General features: G+C 35.6%; 2 protein-coding genes across 2 annotated transcripts in view; both read left to right on the forward strand.

The window, feature by feature from the left end:
* The window catches only part of LOC148277647 (uncharacterized), a gene marked incomplete at its 5' end in the record, with an annotated part of 79,324 nt that overhangs the window by 45,869 nt on the left and 9,544 nt on the right, over window positions 1–23,911 (forward strand). Inside the window, 5 exons of the mRNA XM_088232601.1 lie at window positions 13,416–13,544; window positions 15,656–15,762; window positions 16,846–16,993; window positions 17,756–17,899; window positions 21,020–21,142. Coding sequence (XP_088088727.1) covers window positions 13,416–13,544; window positions 15,656–15,762; window positions 16,846–16,993; window positions 17,756–17,899; window positions 21,020–21,142 — 651 coding nt within the window. The remainder of the gene's footprint in view (window positions 1–13,415; window positions 13,545–15,655; window positions 15,763–16,845; window positions 16,994–17,755; window positions 17,900–21,019; window positions 21,143–23,911) is intronic.
* On the forward strand, window positions 5,086–13,076 carry LOC148277648 (uncharacterized). Its single transcript, XM_088232600.1, has 2 exons — window positions 5,086–9,769; window positions 13,072–13,076. The coding sequence occupies exons 1-2, from the start codon at window positions 6,328–6,330 to the stop codon at window positions 13,074–13,076; spliced, it is 3,447 nt and encodes a 1,148-aa protein (XP_088088726.1). The 5' UTR covers window positions 5,086–6,327.

Raw genomic sequence — 23,911 nt, forward strand, 5'->3', positions numbered from 1 at the left:
ACGCAAAATGAGGAATACATACGATTTTGCCATTTTAAAACGATTTTTTTTTTTTAATCGCGCAGTAATAAAAAAATAAAAAAACATAAATTAGATAGAAACAATCATTTTTAAAGGCATTTCTGTTGTTATTTATCATAAAAACGTTAATAAGATATTGTTATAAATTTATTATTTAAAAAAAATAAAAAGAAAAAAAAATAGTATGTGTATTTATATATATTATTATATTTTTTTAAAAAACAACTTAACTTCTAAACACAGTTCTATATTTTATTACTTTATATTTTTTTAAATTTATGTTGTTAATACACTCATCTTTTTATTTTTATACCAACTTTACTTTTTTTTAATTTTTTTTTTATTAAATTGAAAACATATTATACATAATTATATACAATATTCCCAAGGAGTTTTTTAAAAAAAAAACTCATTTAGGGACATACAGATAGCAAATTTATTTAAAGACGTTTTTAAATTTTAAACTATAATATTATTTACAAAAGCAGAAAAATTAAAATTATGATATACTACAAATTAAAAAGGGTATGAAAAATACTTGAAAATAACAAAATAAACAGAATACTAGGCATGGAAATAAATTCAAAATAATGTTTACATTATGCAATCTGGGAAAGAAAATTGAAAAAGTTTAAAAATTACATGTTTGTATATATACATACTGAACTAGTACAAAATAAAATCATTTTTTTTAATTAACAAAATATGCGCACACCCAATACAGGTTAATTTTTTTTAATCAAAAACGTATTGAAATTATGTATACAAGCCAAAAAAAGTATTAAAAAAAAACACAAATAACATTTAAATAGTATTAAAAATTACATGTACAAGCAAAAACGGTAAAATATCAAAAGATATATGTTAAAGATGCGCATTCTCTGGATAAACTAACATTATTTATTCAAAGTACTTCTGGAAAAAATAATTCTTCGATTCGCACGTCCTGTTTCTATATTTTGAAATAGGTACTTTAAATTTTTGTGGCAATTTATTAAATTCCTTGAAACCTATGTATTGTAAAGATCTAGTACCAAACTTCGTAGACTTCACAGATCCAATATATAAATACTTCTAAATACTTCTAAACACTGTTCTATCTTTTGTTGCTTTATATTGTATTTTTTAAGTTTAATGTTGTTTATATACTTATATTTTATACAACTTTCATGTATGTTAAAGCCTTATGGGCGTGAAAAATTAATAAAATAAATAATACAACCAGAATTGAGGACTGTTTTAACAAAGCGAAATATTTGATTTGATTTAAGGTAATTTATAAACAAATACGTTTATTTATATTTTTATATATCTTTAGCTTTTTAATCTTTTTTTTTTCTATTGAATATGTTCAGTAACTTGAATTATAAAAAAAAAACTTTTATTTTATTGGTTGGTTAGAAGAAATCGCCATTTGGCAATAAGCCCGCCAATGTACAAATAACATTATGTACAAAAAGTTAAATAAATAAATACATATCTACAAAATGTTAATTTTTCATGTTAAAAATAAAACTATTACGATTTTAAATAAAATAAAAATTACATTTCATAGTTTATTATATAAATAAAACACGAGTGATACTTTAATCCGCAAATTTGGAATGTCCAGTGACCGGTTTCATCGCTTTCGCGACATCTTCGACACCAGTCTCGAAGATGTCGCGAAAGCGATGAAACCGGTCACTGGATATTCCAAATTTGTGGATTAAAGTATCACTCGTGTTTTATTTATATAATAAATTACAATGAACTTCCATCAAGAATTTTCACTTACAAACTTAAATGTTTTAAGTTATAATGAAAAAGAAAAATAATGCTACAATAAGATTTTATAAATAATTCGTTTTTTGGATCAATGGGAAAGCTTAAATAATCTTAATAACACCTTTATTTTATCGGTTGGTTGGAAGAAGTTGGAATTTGGCAATAAAAGTTATAAATTTGGAAAGAGAAAAGAAAATATTCTGTAAAAGATTATAAAGTATTTTCTTATATTTTTTATCGTAATTAAAAAAGGAAATAAAAAATATAAAAAACATAAAAATATTCATTATTATTAAAGGGCAACAAAAATAAATCATAGAAAAAAAGAATTCATATCTTTTGTTTGAATCCAGGATAGTGCGTGTTTTTCAAAAGAAGAATGGACCATTTTGTTCAAGTGTCTAATTTTGTCATTTTACTAAATAGTGACATGCCGTTGACGCATGTTTAGGAAGAATAAAGTCTTTTCATCAATAAATTACAATGCAGAAAGTTTAAAAACTTGGCAATAGAAATATTATTTGATGTTATAAACATAACGTGAAAAGGAGATAGTTTAAACAGTTATCATAAAAGTGTGAAGCAGTTTTGCTGCGATGTAAATGACAGTTGAAATTTTGTGGTGCCATACTAAAAAAAGTGATACCATGTAAATAAAATTTCCCAATATTTAGGGAAAAAATAGTTTTATGCCAATTCAAAATTTTATTTTCGTGTTTTTAAGGTTAAGTATCTAGAAAAAATTATTGAAACGTGTATTTTTTTTAATTATGCGTTTGTATTAGATACTCCGTATTATTTTTTTATAGTAAACGCCTGTTTTTCGATTTATAAAATCCTTACACATGTACTAAAAATCAACAGTGTAGAATCAGTAAAATTATTTATAAAAATGTTCTTAATTCACGAATTTTCAGAAAAAACAAATATTTACATATTTTTGTGATAGGAATCTATGGAAAATTGATTTATGTTTTGAATTAAATAAGTTTACTCTTGCATGAAATCATTTTAAACTGATTTTTGTAAAATTATATGTCCACTGACCTATCTAAGTACCTATGTAAATATACACATTAAGGTATTTAACTTTTCTTTTTACATATTTTTTTTTGCACTACAACAGGCCAGGAGGCCTAATTACAGTGGTGAATTACATCACAGAGCACCCAGGCTTGAGAAAAATCACATTTTAATTTTTGTGTTCTCACCGGGAATCGAATCCGGAACCTTCCGTGCGTGAGTCAAGCGTCTTGACCACTACACCACAGAGGCCGCCAATTTATTTATTTATTACGTATTTACCCCCTGTATATTTTTTCCATACATAATAGCACAAATAAAGTGAAAACAAAATATATTTCAAATAATATTATTTTATTTTTATTATTATACTTCTTTTTCTCGGCCGAAATCATGTTTTGTTTGTGATTTTTTTTCGATTTTAAAAAACTTAACACCACAAAAAATATGTAGATATTTCGCTTTGTGAAAACTCTATGTAGTGTAGTTATTTCGTTTTGTTGAAATTCCCGATGTTTGAACCGCTACAACTTTGCATAAATATCGTTTTGTTAAAGTTTCATTTCACCAATCGATAAAGCTCACACACAAAAGGGATGAAAATATAACTAAATGTGAGATCAGCGTGAACGGAGATATTCTGAATCAGGTAGAAGAATTTGTGTACCTGGGAAGTATGTTTACTAGGGACGGAAAGGCCGATAAAGATATTGAAAGGAGGGTGAGTGCCGGGAACAGGGTGAACGGTGCACTAAAATCTACTTTGGCAAACAAATGTTTATCGCAGGAGGCTAAACTAGCAGTTCACAACGGAGTTCTAGTTCCAACTCTAATGTATGGGAGCGAAGTATGGAATTGGAAGAATAATGATGAAAGTAGGTTGAATGCTGTCGAAATGCGATCCCTCAGGCGAATGTGTAGTAAAACGATGTATGATAGGTGCACAAATGTCGAGATCCGTGAAGTGTGTAAGGCTGAGACATGCATTATTGACAGAATCAAGAAAGGGGTGCTGCGTTGGTTCGGACATGTAGAGCGAATGGACAGCGAAAGAACGGCTAAAAGGATCTACGATGCAAATGTTGATGGATGCAGAAAACGAGGAAGACCGAGAAAAACATGGCACGATCAAGTCCATTAAATACTTGAAGATGGACATGTCAAAAGTAGGAATAATCGGCGTGCGTGCATAAGAAGATGTATGAATGTAGAGGAAGCGAGGTCTGTATGCCAAGATAGAGTGTTATGGCGTTCTACCCTCTCTGCCTACCCCTACGGGGAAACGGCGTGATGGTTTGTTGTTGTTGTTGTTGATGAAGCTCACATGGAAGAACCCATTTCAATAATAAAACACTTTTTTTTTTTTGTAGAAATTCCACTTTGTGAAAACGTTCCTCAATTATCTTCTTTAAAAAATAAGGAGAATACAATTCTACAAAAAATGGTTTCAACTAAAATATTTCAATAAATATATTTTTTTAAAGTATTACCGAAGGCAAAATTTTACGTAGAAATAAAGGAAAATGTCACAAAAATGTATGTGATTTAAAATGCTTGTATTTCTTTTCAAAAACAAAAAATTAAAATTTTGCATCGGCCATTTTCATGTTCAATCTATTATCTTCAAATTATTCCAACAAATTTTTGTTCAATACTTAGTCTTTATTGAGATCCCAGATACCTAAGTTTAGTCTAAATTTAAAATGGCGTAATCTGCCGGTCTAAAAGTAATTATATTTTAGTTATATAAAACTTAGTATATTTTTTGACAGAAATACCTTTAAAAAGAGTTTTTTTTTAAATCTAATTTATGTTATTTTATAATTTTTATTATTGCGCGATTAAAAAAAACATTCGTTTTAAAATGGCGAAATCGTATGATTTCCTCATTTTGCGTGCGTTTTACCAAACTACAGCCTTAAAAGTAAGTTTAAATCTCAAAGAAATTATACGCCACTCGCTTATAGAGCTGCCGATACGGACGAAAACTATTCTATGGTTATCTATCAATCACGAAGTTATTGCTACAGTTTACAGCAAAACAACGGGCCTTAGGTACTCAGATTGAGAAATGCGATCACAAACTGAAACAGTCTGTTACACGTTTGTTGTTAAACCAAACACCTAACCAAAAATTTGGTACGCTTTTGTTCCATGCTATAGAGCGAAAGGTCATCTCTACAAGCGGGTAGCGAATTATTGCTCTGGGGTTTAAATATTTGTATAATTTTTTTTTTCTTTAATGTAACTAAAATTTCTCGATTTTCAGACATCGTTGATGTGAAATACTCGTTTAAAAAAGTGTTGTTCATTAGAATATTTCACACTTCCTGGACTTGCTTACGTAGTGTAAGACTAAGACGCTTCGGTTGGTATATCAAAGCGGTGCCCTATGCACCATTAGGTGCAGAAAGGGAATGATAACGATTCTCTACTTGGTCAAAACTGAAATTAATCCAGCCGAATTTGTGAATATTTTTACGGTTTTTCTGTGCATGTTTTAACTGTGATAAATTGTGATTTAAAAATATTAAAAATGATTTAAGCAAATTTTTCTTGAAACAAATTGATCTTTTCTCTGTCTTGAATACGAAATTATTATAAAACTGAGAATATGTAAGAGATTCAAAATTTTCAGTTGGGCCAATTTATAATGTGCATGCGTATTATTTATATGTCCGTCACTTGTACTAGGATTGTTTGTCGACTAACTGAGGTTTTGGGTTTTCCTTCCCAGAAAACAATCCGAATAACATTCTCCACGCTTCCACTAACAATAACAAATACAATCGAAACCAACCGTTCAATAACAAAAAGCAAGAAACGTACTTAGACAGCTTGACCGCCGATATCAATAAAAACCAAAGACAAATTTCTAACTATTACGAATCGAAGTTCAAAAATCCTTACGATATTCCGGCTAATTCGAACCATAGACATTATGGGTTGAAACTCGACGATCTTAACTGCACGGCTTCCGAATTCATTAGAAAGAGACACGAACAATTTGAAAAGAATTACACAGATAAATCGGGCCAGTATGTTTCCAGTTATCAGTCAGATTATTCCAATAAAAATGTGGATGCTCAGAGAAGTATCAATAAAGACACGCAGTTTATTCCTAAGGCCAATAGAGGATTCGCTTTTTCTGTTGACTTCGGTAAAAATTCAGCGAATTCACAAGGCGACGAAAAGAAACCCAGTAAGGTGTTTGATAGGCTATTTCCTCATGCCAATAAAACTCCACAAAATAGAAATTTCTCTCTGAATCTCAATTCTAACCTCGACACCCAGAATAATTTAAAAGTCCCAGAGAGGGGACAAAATACTTCGAAATGTCTCAAGTCCAGGAGCATTTTAAAGAATTATAAATCTTGTCCCGTTTCACCGGTCAGCGAAGAATGCAAATGGGGAGACTCTACGCGAATCGTAGAGAGCAATCGAGAAGCTAAGGCCGACGCTAAATCCTCTTTTCCGAGAAGTCAAACCGTCAAAGACGTGAGGAAGCGAAATTCGATGAGCTATTTCATGGATTTCGAAACCAATTCGCATCTTATGAAGGACAATGGCAAAAGTTTGGTCGATTCCATCAAAAGTGATACGGAAAAGATGATTGCCGAAATAACAAAGAAATACGGTGATCTAGATGATTACGAGCCCAGTAGCGGCGCTTCCGATTATAAAGTCGACGAGAAGATGTTTGACAAGTTTGGCAAAGGCCAAGAAAAAAAGACGGAAGTCGTACCAAATCTGCCGCTTGATATCGAAAAGGACGATGGGAATTTCTCTTCCGATTCTCTGGAGGATTGCAGCCTAAGCCAAGAGGCGGGTAAAAATAAGGTGTACACTAAAAAGATCTGCAAAAAGCACCACAAAAACAACCCTCTTTCCTCCATCGCAAGGAGATGTGTCTCTGACTACGAAATATACGCGGGACTCGACGAGAGTAACGCGAACTACATTGCTCAAAATACGAATTACGTCGCTCAGATCAACGCTTACGTAGATAGAAATCAAAAGAGCTTTACTTTACCTAAAAACATGCCGTCCAATCTAGACGAGTACGCGGACGCGTACTATTCCAGTGTTAGCCAGGAACAGTTGAACAATGCCCAAAATAATAACGTACAAAGATGTTATAGCGCTTTGACCAAACGATGCGTTACTAGATCCAATGAATCTGTTCTAAGCGATGAAAATTCCAACTGTTCTAGCGTATCTAACGAAATATTTATGAAATATGGAGATCAGAATGCATTTTCCCAGCGGAAAATAACCGACAAACCATTCTTGGACAACTCTCAAAACTGTTCATTTGAAAATCTTTGCTACGAAACTGAAGCGGCATATTTAGAAAAGCATCGCCACAGCAGCGCGAGCTTCTTCCTTAACCAAAGGCAGTTCATGAAAGCGAGCGAGAGTCAAGAATCCGTCTTATCTGATGACCTTCTGCAATCCGATAGCGACAATCAGATGATGTCAAAGACCAATTGTAACTCTCTCGAAAGTATTTTATCCGACGATTCGGATTACACGAAGAGTGCTCCTTTAGAAATGTTGTTTGAACATCGGAAACACATTAGGAAACCAGAGCTCGCTTCCGGTAACCCGTCGGGGATTTGTATCCCCAAATCCAGTCAGAGTTGTTACGAGTTTGAAAACACCTCGAAAAGTTACGGATCCAGTCCGAACAACAACACGCCACTCGGAACTTACATGTATTATAACGCATTCCGGCAGAGTGAAGGTATGGGGTACGGTCCGCCGAGGCACGTGTCTGCTACACAACGAAATGCAAACGTCACGACTGGGTTCGATATCCCTAAAGAAGACGCTGCGCATAAAGCTGTCACTAGATCTATCAGCCTACAAGACTCTACGAATAACGCTTCTAACCCTAAACGAAACATCGCGTACTATTTCGACGGAAAAGAAATCAAAGAATACGGACAGCAGAATGCGGAGAATAGAAGAACCGACGAGATACCGAGCATGAAAAGTAAAAATGAGGAATACAAAAATAACCAACGGAGATCGCTTTCCACATATTGCGAAGACAAGTATAAATATGTCTGCTCTGTGGAAGGTATGGAGTCCAACTGTGTTAGCAAGTCTAAGAGTTGTAGCTTCGAAGTCTTGATGGAACCGGCCACTTTTGTGAAAAAACCGATACCGAAAAGACTAGCGGAGAAATCGCACGTCCAAAAGAATTTGGAAAAGTTCGAGAGTCAGATACGAAAACACGCTCAAAATAAAATGGACAAATCTCAAAACAACAGGCAAATTAATAACGGACATCACAAGCCCGCGGGGAAAGCGATCGCTACGAAAAGCTTGGAAAGGAATTCGGGTCTCGGTAGTAAAAATATCAACGGGAAACAAATCGTCGATTTCGTGCCTCACAAGCCGCCCAAACCTGTCAAAAGAACTTCATCCGTCAAACTTACAAATAGAAATCGCATCAAAAGCTGTATGGAGAAATATCCTAATCTAGATTCCGGACTGGGACCGACTGTCAGAGCGAAAATAGACGGGCTTCAGTTGAAGAGTTCAAACACATCGAAAAAGGTTCTCAACTATGGCGATTCCGATGAGAAAAGTTTCGAGGGGTATGTCGCTGAGAAAGAAGTGTCTGATAATAAATCCGAAATCCAAATGGACAGCTTAGAATATCCCAGTCCGAGGAGATCCGACAGAGCTTCCGATTTTAGTTTAGACTCCTTAGATAATGTCTTAGATGAAAGATCCCACGAAAATTTCGCCAAAGACTCGTTAAATTACGACAGTTACACAGACAGTCCGAAGTTTGATTCGAACAACAGTAATTTGACGGCGAATAACCATATAAAAAATAGTGTATCCGATAAGAATATGCCTTTTTTGAAGACGTCACCGAAAGACGGCGAAATTCCTTCCATCAGTGGTATGCACGCTCAACACGAAGGGAGTTTTAATTTAGGTTCTGTCGTCAGACCGGAAGATGTCAACATGTATAAAGACATAGAAAGGAAAATAGACATTCTCAACAAATTAGTCGAATTGGAAGAAAAAAAAATTCTCCACGAGAAATACTTGAAAGAGTGTCGCATGAGACCTTTGAAGGCCAATTTTAGTGACGGGAAAGGTACGGTTAAGATTCTTTCGAGGAATTTCGAGAAACTCGCTTCGAAACACCAAACAAAAGGAACCCTCGACGCCTCTGATTTTTTCAGCCTAACCTACGACGATTTCGAAAGCGACAAGGAAGATAATAGCGTGAAGTTAGCCATAAAGAGGAACCTCAGTCTGCCCGACGTATTGGACGCTGAAAATTTAAATTTAGATTTGGCGAATCTGACGCGAGACGAAACGAACGAAATTGAAAACGCCGCGTGCGAAACGAACGCCAATCAAGACGGCGATGAAGATCAGAATTGCAAAACCGTAGGATACTGCCACGTCGAAATAGACGCGGAGAAGACTGCCGTAATGTTGAATAACGCGAAACACAACGAAACAGACACGACGAAATGCTTCGACAAAAGTAAAGATCTCAAACAGCGCGTGTACAATATCACGGTCATTCCGAAAACCGATATACACATAGATAGCGAAAACTACGAATCGTCGACGACTAGCTCCAGCTGCACGAATTCTCCGAAGCGCCTCTTCGCCGCGAAGCACTGCGATCTGAAACCGAAGACGTCTAAAATATCGAGTCTCTTCCGCAACAAGTTCGACCGAGGCAGGATCCAGTCGGGCTTCCAGATCAGATCGAGCGCGCTGTCCGAAGCGAACGCTTGCAGCTCCATACCCGCCGTCCACACGAAGCCGGTCATCGCGTCGGAATCGTTCGGGAAAAATGTCGGTTCGTCGAACGGGAAGACCAGCACGTTGGCGAGAAAGCTCTTCATGCAACAGCCGCTGACGATCGTGAAGCTGGGGCCAGCTCAAGGTTCGGAGATCACGGCATGCTCATGTAAAATAAATACATGTGTAGAATTAAACTTATTTTCAACGTCTTTTGTTACATTGACGATTTTTAATCGCCGCTTTTTATTTGTCGTGTATTATTTCGTAGACATTTTTAATCATTTTTTTCAGCTGTTTTTTTAGTACTACGTAGTGTGAAGATGCCAAGTTATGAATAAATAAAATTCTCAAAACGAGGCAACATTTTCAACTGCAATCCGACCAACCGAAATTGGTGAACTGTCACTTTCAGCACTAGTTTTAGTTCGTATATTTTATAAGTAAAATGATACACTAGCGCCTTTACTGCTTCGCTGATTAGCATTGGTCGGACTGTGATTGTTCCATAAGTGTCACACGCTAAAAAATGATAAAACTATTCTTGACATTTCGTACTTTTTTTGATCAATTTTCTTACGTATTCTCGTAAATAATTAACTACATAAAATCACGTGTGGTTTTGGAAATTTTTGGTTTTCATAGAAATTACCACTGGAATATGAAACATGATTTTTTTAAAATGTATTAATTCGTATTGTGAGGCGTACTTTCATTTCAGTCATCTGTTCTATTCTTTGAAATGGGGTCAGTGCTACATAAGCTCCTCGCGACCTGCGAAGACCTATCGTGATGGGTTCTCGTATATTAATTCTCGCCCTCCAAGCCCAGATCTTTGAAGAGCCTGGCCGTTGCGTGGAGGGCGAGAGTCCTCATTTTGCTAAACCGGGATATCAGGTAGGAGGCGTATATAATCGATAAAATGATAAACAATCGCGGTGAGAAAATTTTATCGCGTCGGTCATCACCAACAAGTACGGCCATTTTGCTGGTGCAACTAGTTTTACCAGTGGCTTTCGAGGATGCGTCTTCTTTTACGATATAAAGCATCACTCTGACATAAAATGTTTATAGGTGTTTCCTTATCTGCACTGCAGAACCTACGTCTAGATTCCATCCATTATCTACACAATTTATAAATCCGTGTTCGACGAGTGTTTCGCACTCGACGGTGACCCTCGGGTGCGAATCTTGAAAGAGGAAATCGAGCGAAGATAAGTACGCCTCGTAGCGTAGTTGGAAAATGAGACCAAGTTGCGGCAGAGCAAGTTTGAACCTCGGACATTTGTTGCGTGAGTCAGCGACAGAACCACGGGACCACAACCGTCTTGTTGTTGTATAATTTTATGTTTCATATTTCAATGGTGGTTCAATATAGCCTTTTCAAAGAATCACGGTCACGTTTTGTTCTTAAATTATTGGTTTATTTTTAAACATTTTTGCATGGTTGTTTCATAGATGTTATTTGAATATGTTGTGTTCTGGTTTAGGATTTTTATAAATAATTTTTGATGTATTGCTTTTAAAAAATTTACTGTTCTGTGCATGCATTTTTTCTTGAGTAAATTATATTTTCTATATAACTCAAAGGACATGGCTAATTTTTAAAATTTTTCCATATATCTGCAAAATATTTAATAGCCCTATTAATAAGTGAATTCTGACTGTCATTTGTATGGCTTCTGACGCTTATTTAGTAAGTAACGCGCTATTCTGCGCTATAATTGTGTTCGGAATACCAGCCCCGGGTGCGTAAAACAGCGCGTGAGATCTCGCTCTAGTATAATAGGAAAATATGACTTTTTTAAAAACAATTTTTAATTTACAAGGGTCTATGAAATACTGTCGAGTAAAAACCAATTTTTTACTACTTATTAGTAGCATAAAATATATTTTTAAATTAATTAAAAATGTGTAAATATTTTTTTTCACATTATAAACAATAATTAATAATAAAAATAATATGACCTCACTGGGGGACTCTTTACAATATACTTTTAAAAAATATTTTAAACCCTTACGGATTACACATCTCTTTACATCATTATTTACACATCTCTACAGTCCTTAAAATATAGCTTGATTAGAATGACAGCTTTCAAACTAATTTCATTACTAACAATATTTTGAGTTTGTCCAAATTTTTGTAGACAAGGACTGAATTCAACTCCCTGGGGAGCTGTTTATATTAGCATATTACAACAGAGATGAAGAACATTTAAGAGAAGGTAATATATTAGTCTAGGCATCTACAGGGCTTATGACCTGTCAATGGCTGGTTTAAGTGGCCACTTTACACACTATGTAACATTCGCCATTCTGCCCATATTTGAACATCTATATTCCTTCTTTTTAGGTTTATTTCAGTTTTTCTTTTAGTTTTAAAGCTGATTTTCTATAATTATGTTGATTTATATGTCGGGCGTTGTATTAAAAAAATAAATTAACACGCCAGATACTAATGATTTTTCGTGTGTCAATATAAATCACTCCTTAGACGTTAGTTACTACAAAGTTGTGTCGTCACTTTTTCTGACAACTGTCATTCTAATCAAGCCATATTTTAAGGACTACAGGTAAGTGGTTATATACTAATATATACTGACATTAGTTATTATGTTTGACCACAAATTTAATGCTTTAAACACAAATAATATTATATAATTATTTAATATTTATTTCCCTTATTTATTTTCAAAAATCGTCATGAGTCCTGTGAACAGAGTAGAAATTCGGCCTTCAGGGTCTCGTTAATTGGCCCTTTGGGCCATATTCAACAAACTGTTGACCGGTTTTTTCATAGTCTCATTCCTTCCAAAGCAATATTTGAACCATAGAATTAAGAATAGTCCAGAAGGAGCGTAGAATCATATTTGAATACATCGGACTGTGTCCAATAATTCCCCCACTTGGACACACTTTCGCCGCGCGCATACTTGAAGTCACCGAGTAATATTGCCAGATCGCGAAGAATATAACCATAACACAAATGTAAGGTAAAAAAAAAAATCTGTTAATTTTTCTAAAATTTTATTCTGCGCGCGGAAACATTGATTGACACAACAGAGTAGATAAGTAAAGGGTCATTTAATAAGAGTAATTGAATTAATGAACTTTAAACTTAAAATATTAAATAAATTTTATTTTACATAAAACGGATATTTTTATATCATGTTAAATGATATTTTATGTTTTAAAAATAATGTCGGCCAAATGTCCACCACTGCGTTGTTTAATCCGAGGTTCAATTTTTATTATTTCTCTTATTATATGAGCAAAGTAGGGTAAAATTTTTTACTACCCTTGCAACACTAACGAAATTTCCATTTTGTTTCTTCGACAATCTGACAGATGGAAAAATAATTCAATTTTTAATTAATGCATTTGTGACAAATACTTTCATTTGCTAATTACACGTGAAATGTGATTGCATCCTGTTAGCAGTATTTCTACACTTTACTTTAAACTCAGGTTAAATTCACATTAGTTGCGTACTGAGCGACAATTACAAAGAAACTAATGGGTCAAAACGTAAAACTTATCTTTTAAGAGTAGTTTAGTCGCCTTCTGTGCGTTTGTGGTTTCTGGACTTTTCTTAATTCTATGATTTGAACCTTTTAAATTTGCACGTTTAAGAACATTTATTTAATATATATATTTTTTTCTTTTTTTTTCCGTTAACAACAATAACATACCCCAACGCGGCTACGCCTGGTGACTATACAAAATGTCCGTCCAAATTAAAATGGCCGCCGCCGTGTTCCCTTACCCGGCATGCTGCACGCCCATGACACGGTTGTGTCGTCGCGCTAAAGGTTCGAGGAATCGTTTAGCGCCGAACGACTTTAATTCGCTTATCGACGACGAAGGGTCCGGGCTGCGGCGAGCGATATCGCTATCCGATCTGGCGTTTAAGCCGAGCCCCTCGCCCAGAGCCAACATAGGTTTGTATATAAACATTTATTTTGTATCTTGTTCCACCCCAATTATAACAAATATTATTGTTGCAATGGAGAGGGAGAACATTTTTGAGAAGGGAGTATGGGAGTCTAGGCATTTACAGGGCTTATGACCTGTCGTTGGCTTGTTGAAATGGCCACTTAACACAATGTGTAACATTCACCATTCTGCCTATGTTTGAACGTCCAAATTTCCTGAAACTGAATGGTTTGTGTTGGTAGAAAAAAATTGCCTTAAGGCAAAATGCCCCCTATATATGTATGTAAAGTGTTAAATAAATAAACTTGATTCCTATTTTCTAACTGTGAGTTATTAACAACTCGTTTAAAATGGCCCTCACAATGAAATATTTGGGTAAATCGTAAAAATGCAAATATTTCTTTAAAAAAAAAAGTTGTGATAGTACGAAGTGTGAACCACAGACCCCTGATCCGTGATTCCGCGACGCTAACTACGGGACCGCTCGCGGTACCAATTATTGATCAAAATGAGATTATATAGAACTATTTAAATCTGTTGCGACAGAGAGGGAAAACATTTTTGAGAAGGGAATATGGAGGTCTAAGCATTTACAGGGCTTATGACCTGTCATCGGCTGGTTTAAGTGACCACTTTACACACTAACATTCACCAGTCTGCCAATGTGTGAACGTTCACATTTCCTCAACTCTTCCATCTGTTGACTTTTTCGAAGTAAAAGAGCTGAAACCTTTATCTCGTGGGTGAGATTCATCCGGCTGAACCAATTCACCTACTAGACAACGCCTGAAAACAATTTGCCAATTTTTTATACTTCTTCTTTTACCAGGTAGTTAGTTCAATGATGTTTTGAGTATGTCCAAATGCTTGCAGACTGGCTGGATTTTCTCCCTAGGGACTTGTTCATATTTAAAATTGTTGAAAAGTTGAGGAAATGTGGACGTTCAAACATATACAGAATAGTGAATGTTACACAGTGTGTAAAGTGGCTACTTAAACCAGCCAATGGCGGGTCATAAGCCCTGTAAATGCCTAGACTCCCATATTCCTTTCTCATAAATGTTTTTCCCCTCTGTTGCAACAAATTTAAATATGAATAACTCCCTAGAGAGGAAATCCAGCTAATCTGCAAGCATTTGGACATACTCAAAACATTGCTATATGCAACACTTTAACTAACCAAATACCTCCATTCTCTACATATTTTTTTTTTCTCAAAAAATAGGCAGATTTTGCGTCTCTGAAAAATCTGTCAGTATTGATATAATTAATTTTTATTTATATTAATATTTTATACAATATACATTTTTTATATTAAGTGACATTGAAAATATACTCCACTTAGTTCTGTATATTTTCAATGTAACTTTTATAATTTATTTTTTTGTTTGGCTTAGTTTATTCGTAATATGTTGTTTGTGTGTATTGATTTTGAATTTAATTAAGTTAGAATTTACAAGCATGAATTCAGTAGAGTTGTTTGGTAGTAATTTTAACATATTGAAATTCATTTTTGTATAAATATTAATTTTAAATTAACACATTTTAGTATCGATTTTTTAGAATTTAAATGTGGGTATAACTGATCACCTTATCCTCAACATCCGCTGCATTTAGTGCAACAATGCTGTGGCCTATGCACCACCCAGTGCGGATAGGTGTGTGCTGATTATGACGAAATAAGTTATTTACTCATAATCTCTGAACTTGTAATCAAAAAACGTCTTAAATTATGGTTTCTTAAGAGAGCGGTGCCCTTATCTAGCGACGCTATCTATCTATCTAAAGCTAGGGTTTCCTAGGACAGCGGTGCCCGTATTTTAACGGCCGTAGTGAACGGTGATGCAGTGGACAGCTGTCGTAACGGTGATTAGAGAGTGGTTTCCTAGGAAAACGGTGTTAAATGGTGTTGATAACACCGTTTTCTTAGAAAACCACACTCTAGTCACCTTTACGACGGCTGTCCACTGCATCACCGTTCACCACGGCCGTTAAAATGCGGGCACCGCTGTCCTAGGAAACCCTAGCTTAACGGCAACGCCTTTTTAGGAAACCACTCTCTGCTTAAATGTATAATTTTTTGTGTCTCGGCTAATAGTTTTATTTGTAACTCAAGGCGGAAGCAATGCGAAGCTGTCTGGAGCGCGCACACAGTCCGGGAGACACTCCAAACAGTTTTCTTCCAATATGACGAGGAGCAGCAGTGTCGGAGTACTGAACCAGGTTTGTGTCATGGTTCAATTATTTTCTATAGGGCGTGTTGTTGACGGTTGGTGCTCAACCCCCTTTGGAGACTGACAGAAGACAAGACGTTGGGGTTTAATGTTGGTGGTTTTTTTTATAAAATTTGTAATCAGACATATCTTGAACATCTTTTAAAAATGAAATTTAAAAAAAAAATCAAGTTATGATGTTGTGCCTTGAATCCGCAGCCTATATTATGCAGGTTGGTTAGGCCGATTGAAAATGTGCCACAGCGTAAATAAATTCCTATACCCGTCTCCTTTTCTCTCGCCCACTTGAATCCTGTCCCCTTTGCACCTTTACAGTCCTAATAACTATTGAGTTAACATATTACAACAGAGATGAAGAACATTTAAGAAAAGGTAATATAGAAGTCTAGGCATCTACAGGGCTTATGACCCGTCAATGGCTGGTTTAATTGGCCACTTTACACACTGTATAACATTCACCATTCTGCCTATATTTGAATATCTTTATTCCTTCGATTCTTTCATCTGTTGATGTTTGTGAAGTTAAAGAGCTGAAACCTTTATTTATGCGGGTGAGATTCATCTAATTGAATTATTTCACCTACATAACTAGGCAACGCCTGAAAATGTTAGTTTTTCAATTTCTATACTTCTTCATGGACCAGGTGGATTTATCAACAATATTTTGAGTTTGTCCAAATTTTGATGATGAATTTTAATGAATCTCATCCGCATAAATAAAGGAACGCTGTTATTCATGTCAGCGTACCCCGACATCTGCCCAGAACTTTGGTGTGAGGGAGTATATAAAGTCAGGCTATAAAAAATATTTGTCATTGTGTGAAAAGAATAGTCATATTTTTTTGCAAGTTAAAGGGAGATGTAAGTAAAGCGTTCGAAGTCGGGGAATGACGGGGAATCGAGGTAGTATTCTATTTCCCTGGCTGTCAGCGATTTGATATCCGCCATTTATTTTGCCATTAGTAATTTTGATTAGATATTGAGTGGCGACTATGCATTTTTGGGTGAGTCCCACATATTCAAACGCAGATTTGATTTCAAAGCGTGTCTTAAAAAAAAAATGATGTTTCAGAGTGATTCAGAGTCCGAAGCTGGGAACGCCAACGGGAGGAGTAATTCTTCTAGAATCGGTGGTCTGATGAGGCCGACTATCAGCTCGCAGAATAAGGTGGCTCCGGCAGCCGCTCGGAGACGAGGTGTCCAAGCGGCTTACAGCTCCGGTAATTTCTTTAACCCTCCCTTTCCCGGTGTCGAATTTGACTGTAACAGGCATCAAATGATTATCAAACATTTATTACTTTTGTTTTTTTATTTAAAATGAATCGGCGCATGGCCATAGTAGTGAAGCATTTGCGGCGCGGCGCGGGCGCGGTGCGTGGCGCATGGCCGCCATGTGATCAATCAAATACACATGGTCAGCACAATCACCTTTTTCTAATTTCCCAGTATGACAGTGAAGGAATACAGTGTTAGTTCCAAATTGAGGCCGCGGCCGCACGCTCCAGATCCCGCCTCGGAAAGGAAGAAGAATGTAGTAATACAAACAAATCAAACAACGACACAAAACCCAAATACATATAGGAAACATTAGAATGATTTGCCCTATACAACATGCACTCAAGCAACAGAAGAAAATCAATACGTATCTATACCAAATCACAGAGGAACATCAAATTATCAAGACGCTTACTGGCAAAATCTTAACACAGATCCTAAAATGATCCCTATCGAACTCAGGCGAAATTACTTCTCGTCATAGTACTGAATTCCTCGCAAAAACCATTATCCTAATACCAACAGTAGAAACAATCCTATGCTAAGACCCCAATCGTCCCAACAATCTCTCAGACCTTAGAGCAGACGACACGGGTCCTAAAGCATGGTCGGCGCGTGCTCCTCTCGAGTTAGTCTACTATTTAGATTTTAAAGACTACATTTTAGCACAGCCTTTTAACAGCCAACAATGTTTTGTTTGTATGCAGTGAACCTCTCCACCGTGGGTCAGGAGGATTCCAGCTCCGAGGAGGCGGGCGGGGAGGGCAGGGCGGGGGCGGGGGGCAAGCCCGCGGTCCCCCCCCGCCCCCCCAGATCCCTGGTCGACAGTGGCGCCGACAGGAGGAACGTTGGTCAGTGTGCTCTTCGAAATCAATAAATTACAACTAATTTTTTTATTCATTTTTTTATTATTTTTATTTATTAATTACATTATACATACATTTGTTAAGGACAGAGACACAGTTTATCGCGACACAATCAGGAACGACCCATGCCTGTGAACTTGCTCCGACTCGCTAGAAAATCCGTGTTGAGTCGGGGCACTTGTAATGCATTCATAAACATACATTCACACACATATATACATATATATATTCGCACATACATATTTATATTATATTTTATACATACATATATATTAAGTTTATACACATCATTGATACTTTATACATTATTACATTTTACAATAATTAATTAATTGATCTGCTTTCACCTTTATTTTTTCTTTGTAATAACAGTACGACCCCAGTTTTACGTTTTTCAAGGGAGCAATAAAAAAAGTGTAAAACTGAGGAAATGAAAAATGTATGGAAAAAATTAAATCTCATTAAAATATAATTATAGTACAAGACTAAGTATGCTGCAGAAAAATTGCAAAAACTGTCATGATCGGGAGTTATTCATAACTACCAATAATACATATAATTAAAAATATTTTGTATTTATTCAAACAATACTACAGTGTATTATTTTTAATTGAATTTAAAAAAATATATGCACAAATAATTTTATCAAAGTACTTAAAACACGAAAATAAAAATTGGAATTTGCATAAAATGATTGCAGTGATTTTTTCCTAAATATTGGAAAATTTTATTTATATGGTATCACTATTTTTAGTATGGCACCACTAAACTTCAACTGTCATTTACATCGCGGCAAAACTGTTCATACTTTGATGATAACTGTTTAAACTATCTCCTTTTCACGTTATGTTTATAACATCAAATAACATTTATATTGCCAAATTTTTAAACTTTCTGCATCGTAATTTATTGATGTAAAGACTCTATTCTTCGTAAACATCCGTCAACTGCATGCCACCATTTAGTAAAATATCAAAATTAGGCACTTAAACAAAATGGTTAATTACACTGCACCTACTTTGAATTTAGTTTGCGACAATAATTTACACATTTTTTTGTTTACCTCGATTTTATTCTCCATTTAAGCGGCGGCGCGCGGCTCGTCTTTTGACAGATCGAATGAGTTATGAAAAAATTTCGACGTAAAACCGGGGTTATGAAAAACGTAAAGAACTTTAATTGGGGGGAATATTTGAATGAGAATGTACGGGAAAAAAATGGGACCTAAATATTTCAGTCTAAAAAGTAGAACACGTAAAATCGATTAACGTAAAAACGAGGTTTTACTGTACTATAATGGCCGTAGGCTATTGCGATACAAGTAAATAAAGTTTTTGCAATATGGTCGTGAGGATGAATGACAATATCCGACACAAAGACCCTCCACGTATCTTGCTAAACTCGCTGTGAAAGTAGTAGAGTTAAATTTAATTAGAATGGACAATTATCATGGATTTTTTTTATTAGCTAATAAATTAATCTAAAAAATCGCAAGCCGATCGGTACTATTCTTATTAAAATCTGTTGAGAAATAAGGGAGATATAAAGGATTAAATTCTAGTCATTTGAATGGTGCCAAAAACAAACAATTCGTGACGTCATCAAGTATGACGTCTTCGGATGTTTTGTTACGTCATCGGATTGTTTTTCATCAATGTCTATGGATTTTATAGAGCATTGTAGATAGCTTCCTTTTTCTATGTGTCGCTTGTTTACATTTACGGCGTCCTGTCACTTATCAAACGCTACGAATTGTGATTTATAATTTTCATGATAAATTGATAATTCAATTTATCATTATCATAATAAATTAATATTTAGAATAGGTTGAAAACCATAAAATAATAAAAGAAATTCGAGATGTAAGATGCAGTCTGTTTTCACTTTCATCTGTCAGTGCCTGGAACTGGAGTGTGGAGCGGGTAAGGGGGGCTTAAGATAATATGCATAGACAACTCTCCTTATATTTCTATCTGCGGCCTGTGGCATTACCAACATTAAAATGAACGCATTACTCGTGAACTTCTGTGACAAAATTTATTACCAACTTACGAAACGATCGTTTTCGAAAGACCTTATTTTCGAAACGAAAATAATGAATGAAAATATTAATTATTAGGGTTTATATAAACACTAGGAGAACCTTTAAAAAATCTTTTATTTGTAGAGTAGGTTAAATCCGATATTCCTCCCGAGTGGTAATACCCTATTGCGATAAATGAAAGTGAAAATTTTGAAAGTCTAACTGGTTTATTGACAAAAAAACATTGCTTTTTTGTACGAGTGAAACCGGTCTTTAAAATAGTTTTGGGTATGTAGAGAAAGTACTTTCAGCAAAAGTTAAAAAAATTGTTTATGTATTTAATACTGTAAGAAACATTCTTGACAAATAACCTAAAATCAAGTATACTACTCAATGTGTCAAACCATTATAGATTACGGAATAATTGCATGGGGTGGAGCCAGCAAAAGTGCTATGCATACCTTGGAAATAGCACAAAAGCATGTACTCAAGGCTCTGCTTGAGGTCCCTGTCAGAACACCCACAACGGAGGTGTTTGAACGAGTAGGTGTTCTGGACGTCAGGCAACTGTACACTAGGGTACTTCTCGTTCACACACATAAAAATGGTGGCAGTAAATAGAATACAATCTATGAAACAAGATAAAAAAAGAGACAACTATTTGTGTCTCTTAAAATGGCAACATCGTTTGGTCAGAGGAGTCACATGTACCATGCTCCCAAAATTCTCTCCCTACCTCTTGATTTAAAATCGAATACAAATAAACAGAAATTCAAATTGTTAGTCAAAAAATGGCTTTTGGATTTGAATCCCGAGAACTGCCTCGAGATGGGCACCCCACCAAAACAGTAGTCTTTTTGAACTTGGAATTATTGTTGCATGTCTGCTATTTATATTTTATGTTTATATCCATACAGTGTTTTTTATTATATTATATTTATTTATTATGTATTAGAACATAATATAAAAATAATGTAAATGAATGCCTCGACACGGGTTATGCCCAGTGAGGTGTTCATATAGAAAAGAAAAAATATAAAGTTTTGTGAAATAAATAAAATAGTATTTCATGTTATTTTCAGGTCGAAGTGGCAGTGAAAGGGATTTGTCTTCTAAAGCGCGCGAAGTAACACACCGGCTGACGGCACCTTCTAGAAAGCACTCCGCGCCCTCATTACCTAGTATGGACCCTAATACTGGACAAGGTACCTTTTTACTTATATTCTATTCTAAAATATTAAAGTGACATCATCCGAGTTACAGAAAATAGCAGCTTTCAAAAATAGCTGGGAGTGCGGTTAGGAGTAGCAGGTGCCGCATTCAACAGTATGAAGGCTGTCTGGAGATCTATTCTCCTCTACGGATGCGAATCATGGCACCTCACTAGGGCCCAAAACAGCAAAATTCTGAGTTTTGAGGTGTCTCGGAAGAATCTCGGGTGTGCGGTAGTTTGACTGTGTGAGGAATGAAGTAATAAGAGAACGGACGCAGCAAACTCCAGTGACAACTGTCATCAAGCGGAGGCGATACGGCTGGCTAGGCTATGTGCTGCGGATGTCTCCTAAGAGCCTTAACCACGCTTGCCCACTTCTTAAGGCATCAGGTTCTCGACATTCTGGACGTCCACTGCTGACTGTTTGTCGGCAGTTTATGTCAGAATTTCAGTCCGAGAACCTGACTTGGGAGGTCGCAAAGGAGTTGGCAGCAGATAGAGATGCATGTTGGCTCTTCGTGGATACCAAATGCTCTAAATAGGGAGCGGACATGGAATGATGATGACATCCCCCATGTCACACCCAGTGGTGCATAGGACATTGCGTTAGTAAACCAAATGCGTACCTTATTTTTCGGACCATAAGATGCACTTTTTTACTCAAAATTCAACCGAAAATTGGGGTGCGTTTTATGATTTGATGAGTCTTATCGTCCGCAAAATACGGTAATTAATTTCCTGACGAAGAGACGGGTACGTTTCGAAACCGGATCGCAAATATTGAATTTCCGCGGGTCACGTATATTCAATTTTCGATTTTTTGTGGCATTATGTTGGTACTCATGTCTCTAACTTATGCCGACAAGTTCGGCCACTTTGAACGTTCAGTTAATTTTTGACAGCTGCTTTGCTTGCACGTGTTTTGGCTCATCTTCGATTTTTGCCTATTCCAAAAAATGGATCAAAGAGTCTGTATCAAATTTTGTGTGAAATACAAAATGAAGTACGCGGACAAATTTTGCGGAAAATTTGCTCCAGAGGGTCATAACTGGTGACGAATCATGGGTTTATGATGACGTAGAAACCAAAGGTCAATCATCCTAATGGAAGCTGCCGCACGAGCCAAGACCGAAAAAAGTGCGCCAAGCTCGGTCGAATGTGAAGGTTTTGCTTATAGTCTTCTTAGATCGCAGGGACGTGGTGCATCATGAGTTCTTGCCACAGGGTAGAACGGTCAATAAGGAATATTACCCGCAAGTTTTGCGCAATTTCCACGAAGCAATCCGCCAGAAACGCCCGGATTTGCGGAAGAACAATAATTGGCTTTTGCACCATGATTACGCCCCTGCTCACACATTGTTGCATGTGTTAAATAAATAACAGCATTTATCGATACTATTCCTGGCCGATTACTTTTCGTTCCCATCCTTATGGTACCTACCTACTATCAAGATAGAAGATATTCAAAATAAGAAGATTCGGACTTAGAACAAAAACCAAACAACATTTTTGACTACACATAAAATCGGATAAAAAAGTGGTTGGAATCGTCGCGCGTTGTGGAAAAAATTGTTATATTTTATAGTTTATTTTATCATTCAGTGCCAGAAATTGAAGAACATTCAGATCATATTAAAGGTAGGTTTCCATTCCATGTTCCTATCCTTTCTCAAATATTTCCCAATTCACACAACTGAATGAAATTCGATTTTCATTTACAGTCCAGTCCGCCTTTTCGTTAACAGCATGTGGGCGAAGTTTTGGCCAAAAACATCCCACTAATACTGTCGCAGCCCCCGTATTCCCCCAGATCTGGCCCCCTGTGACTTTTTCTTCTTCCCGAAACTGAAAAGGCCCATGAAAGGACGACGCTACGCTACGATTGAGGAGATAAAGACGGCATCGAAGGAGGAGCTGAATAAGATAACAAAAAATGATTTTTTAAAGTGCTTCGAGGATTGAAAAAAAAATTGGCACAAGTGAATATCTGGACTATCTCTTCATTCTAGCAACGAGAGAACCCTTTTAATACCCTGTCATCGCTCTAATTTTCTTGCCTCCTCTTTCGCAGCAGTAGCTGCTTGATTGTGGAATAATGTACCCACTAATGCCATTAATACTAATATTATATTTATTTATTTTTGTTAATCTTTGCTTTTAATTTTTGTATAAAATTGTAAGATTCAATATGTCCATGTATTTATAATTTTCTTAAACTGAACGGTTTGGGTAGGTAGGAAGAAATTGCCTTAAGGCAATATGCCCGCCCTGTGTATATATATTGTATATGTATATAAAGTGTCAAATAAATAAATAAAATACCCGTTCTTTTTTTACATTTCAGTCAAGATTGAAATGTCACGATCTAAATATTTAAATTGTTCCTTTATCCTTCTTCTTTCCTTCCCCCTCTCCTCTCTTCATAGCATAGTGTTATTTTATTTTTTAATATATTTTTTTATTTTGTTAATCTTTGTTTTTAATTTTTGTATAAAATTGTAAGATTCAATAGGTCCATGTATTTATAATTTTCTCAAACTGAACGGTTTGGGTAGGTAGGAAGAAATTGCCATAAGGCAATATGCCCGCCCTTATAAGTATATTTATTGTATATGTATTTAAAGTGTCAAGTAAAAATGAAAAAATATCTAGTGGGGATTGCTTTCAAGGGGACAAAATAGATATTCACGAATAGATAAATTATTTTTGAAAAAACACGAAATTCGCGATACTTTTTGAACAGACTACGTATAATTAAACG

Source organism: Micrasema longulum, unplaced genomic scaffold (assembly GCF_059751315.1).
Source record: "Micrasema longulum isolate JH-2025_06_02 unplaced genomic scaffold, ASM5975131v1 h1tg000999l, whole genome shotgun sequence".
NCBI classification, from domain to species: Eukaryota; Metazoa; Arthropoda; class Insecta; order Trichoptera; family Brachycentridae; genus Micrasema; species Micrasema longulum.

Coding starts and splice junctions, on each gene's coding strand:
- LOC148277648 (XM_088232600.1), top strand. CDS start 6,328: ATGAGCTATTTCATGGATTTCGAAACCAATTCGCATCTTATGAAGGAC.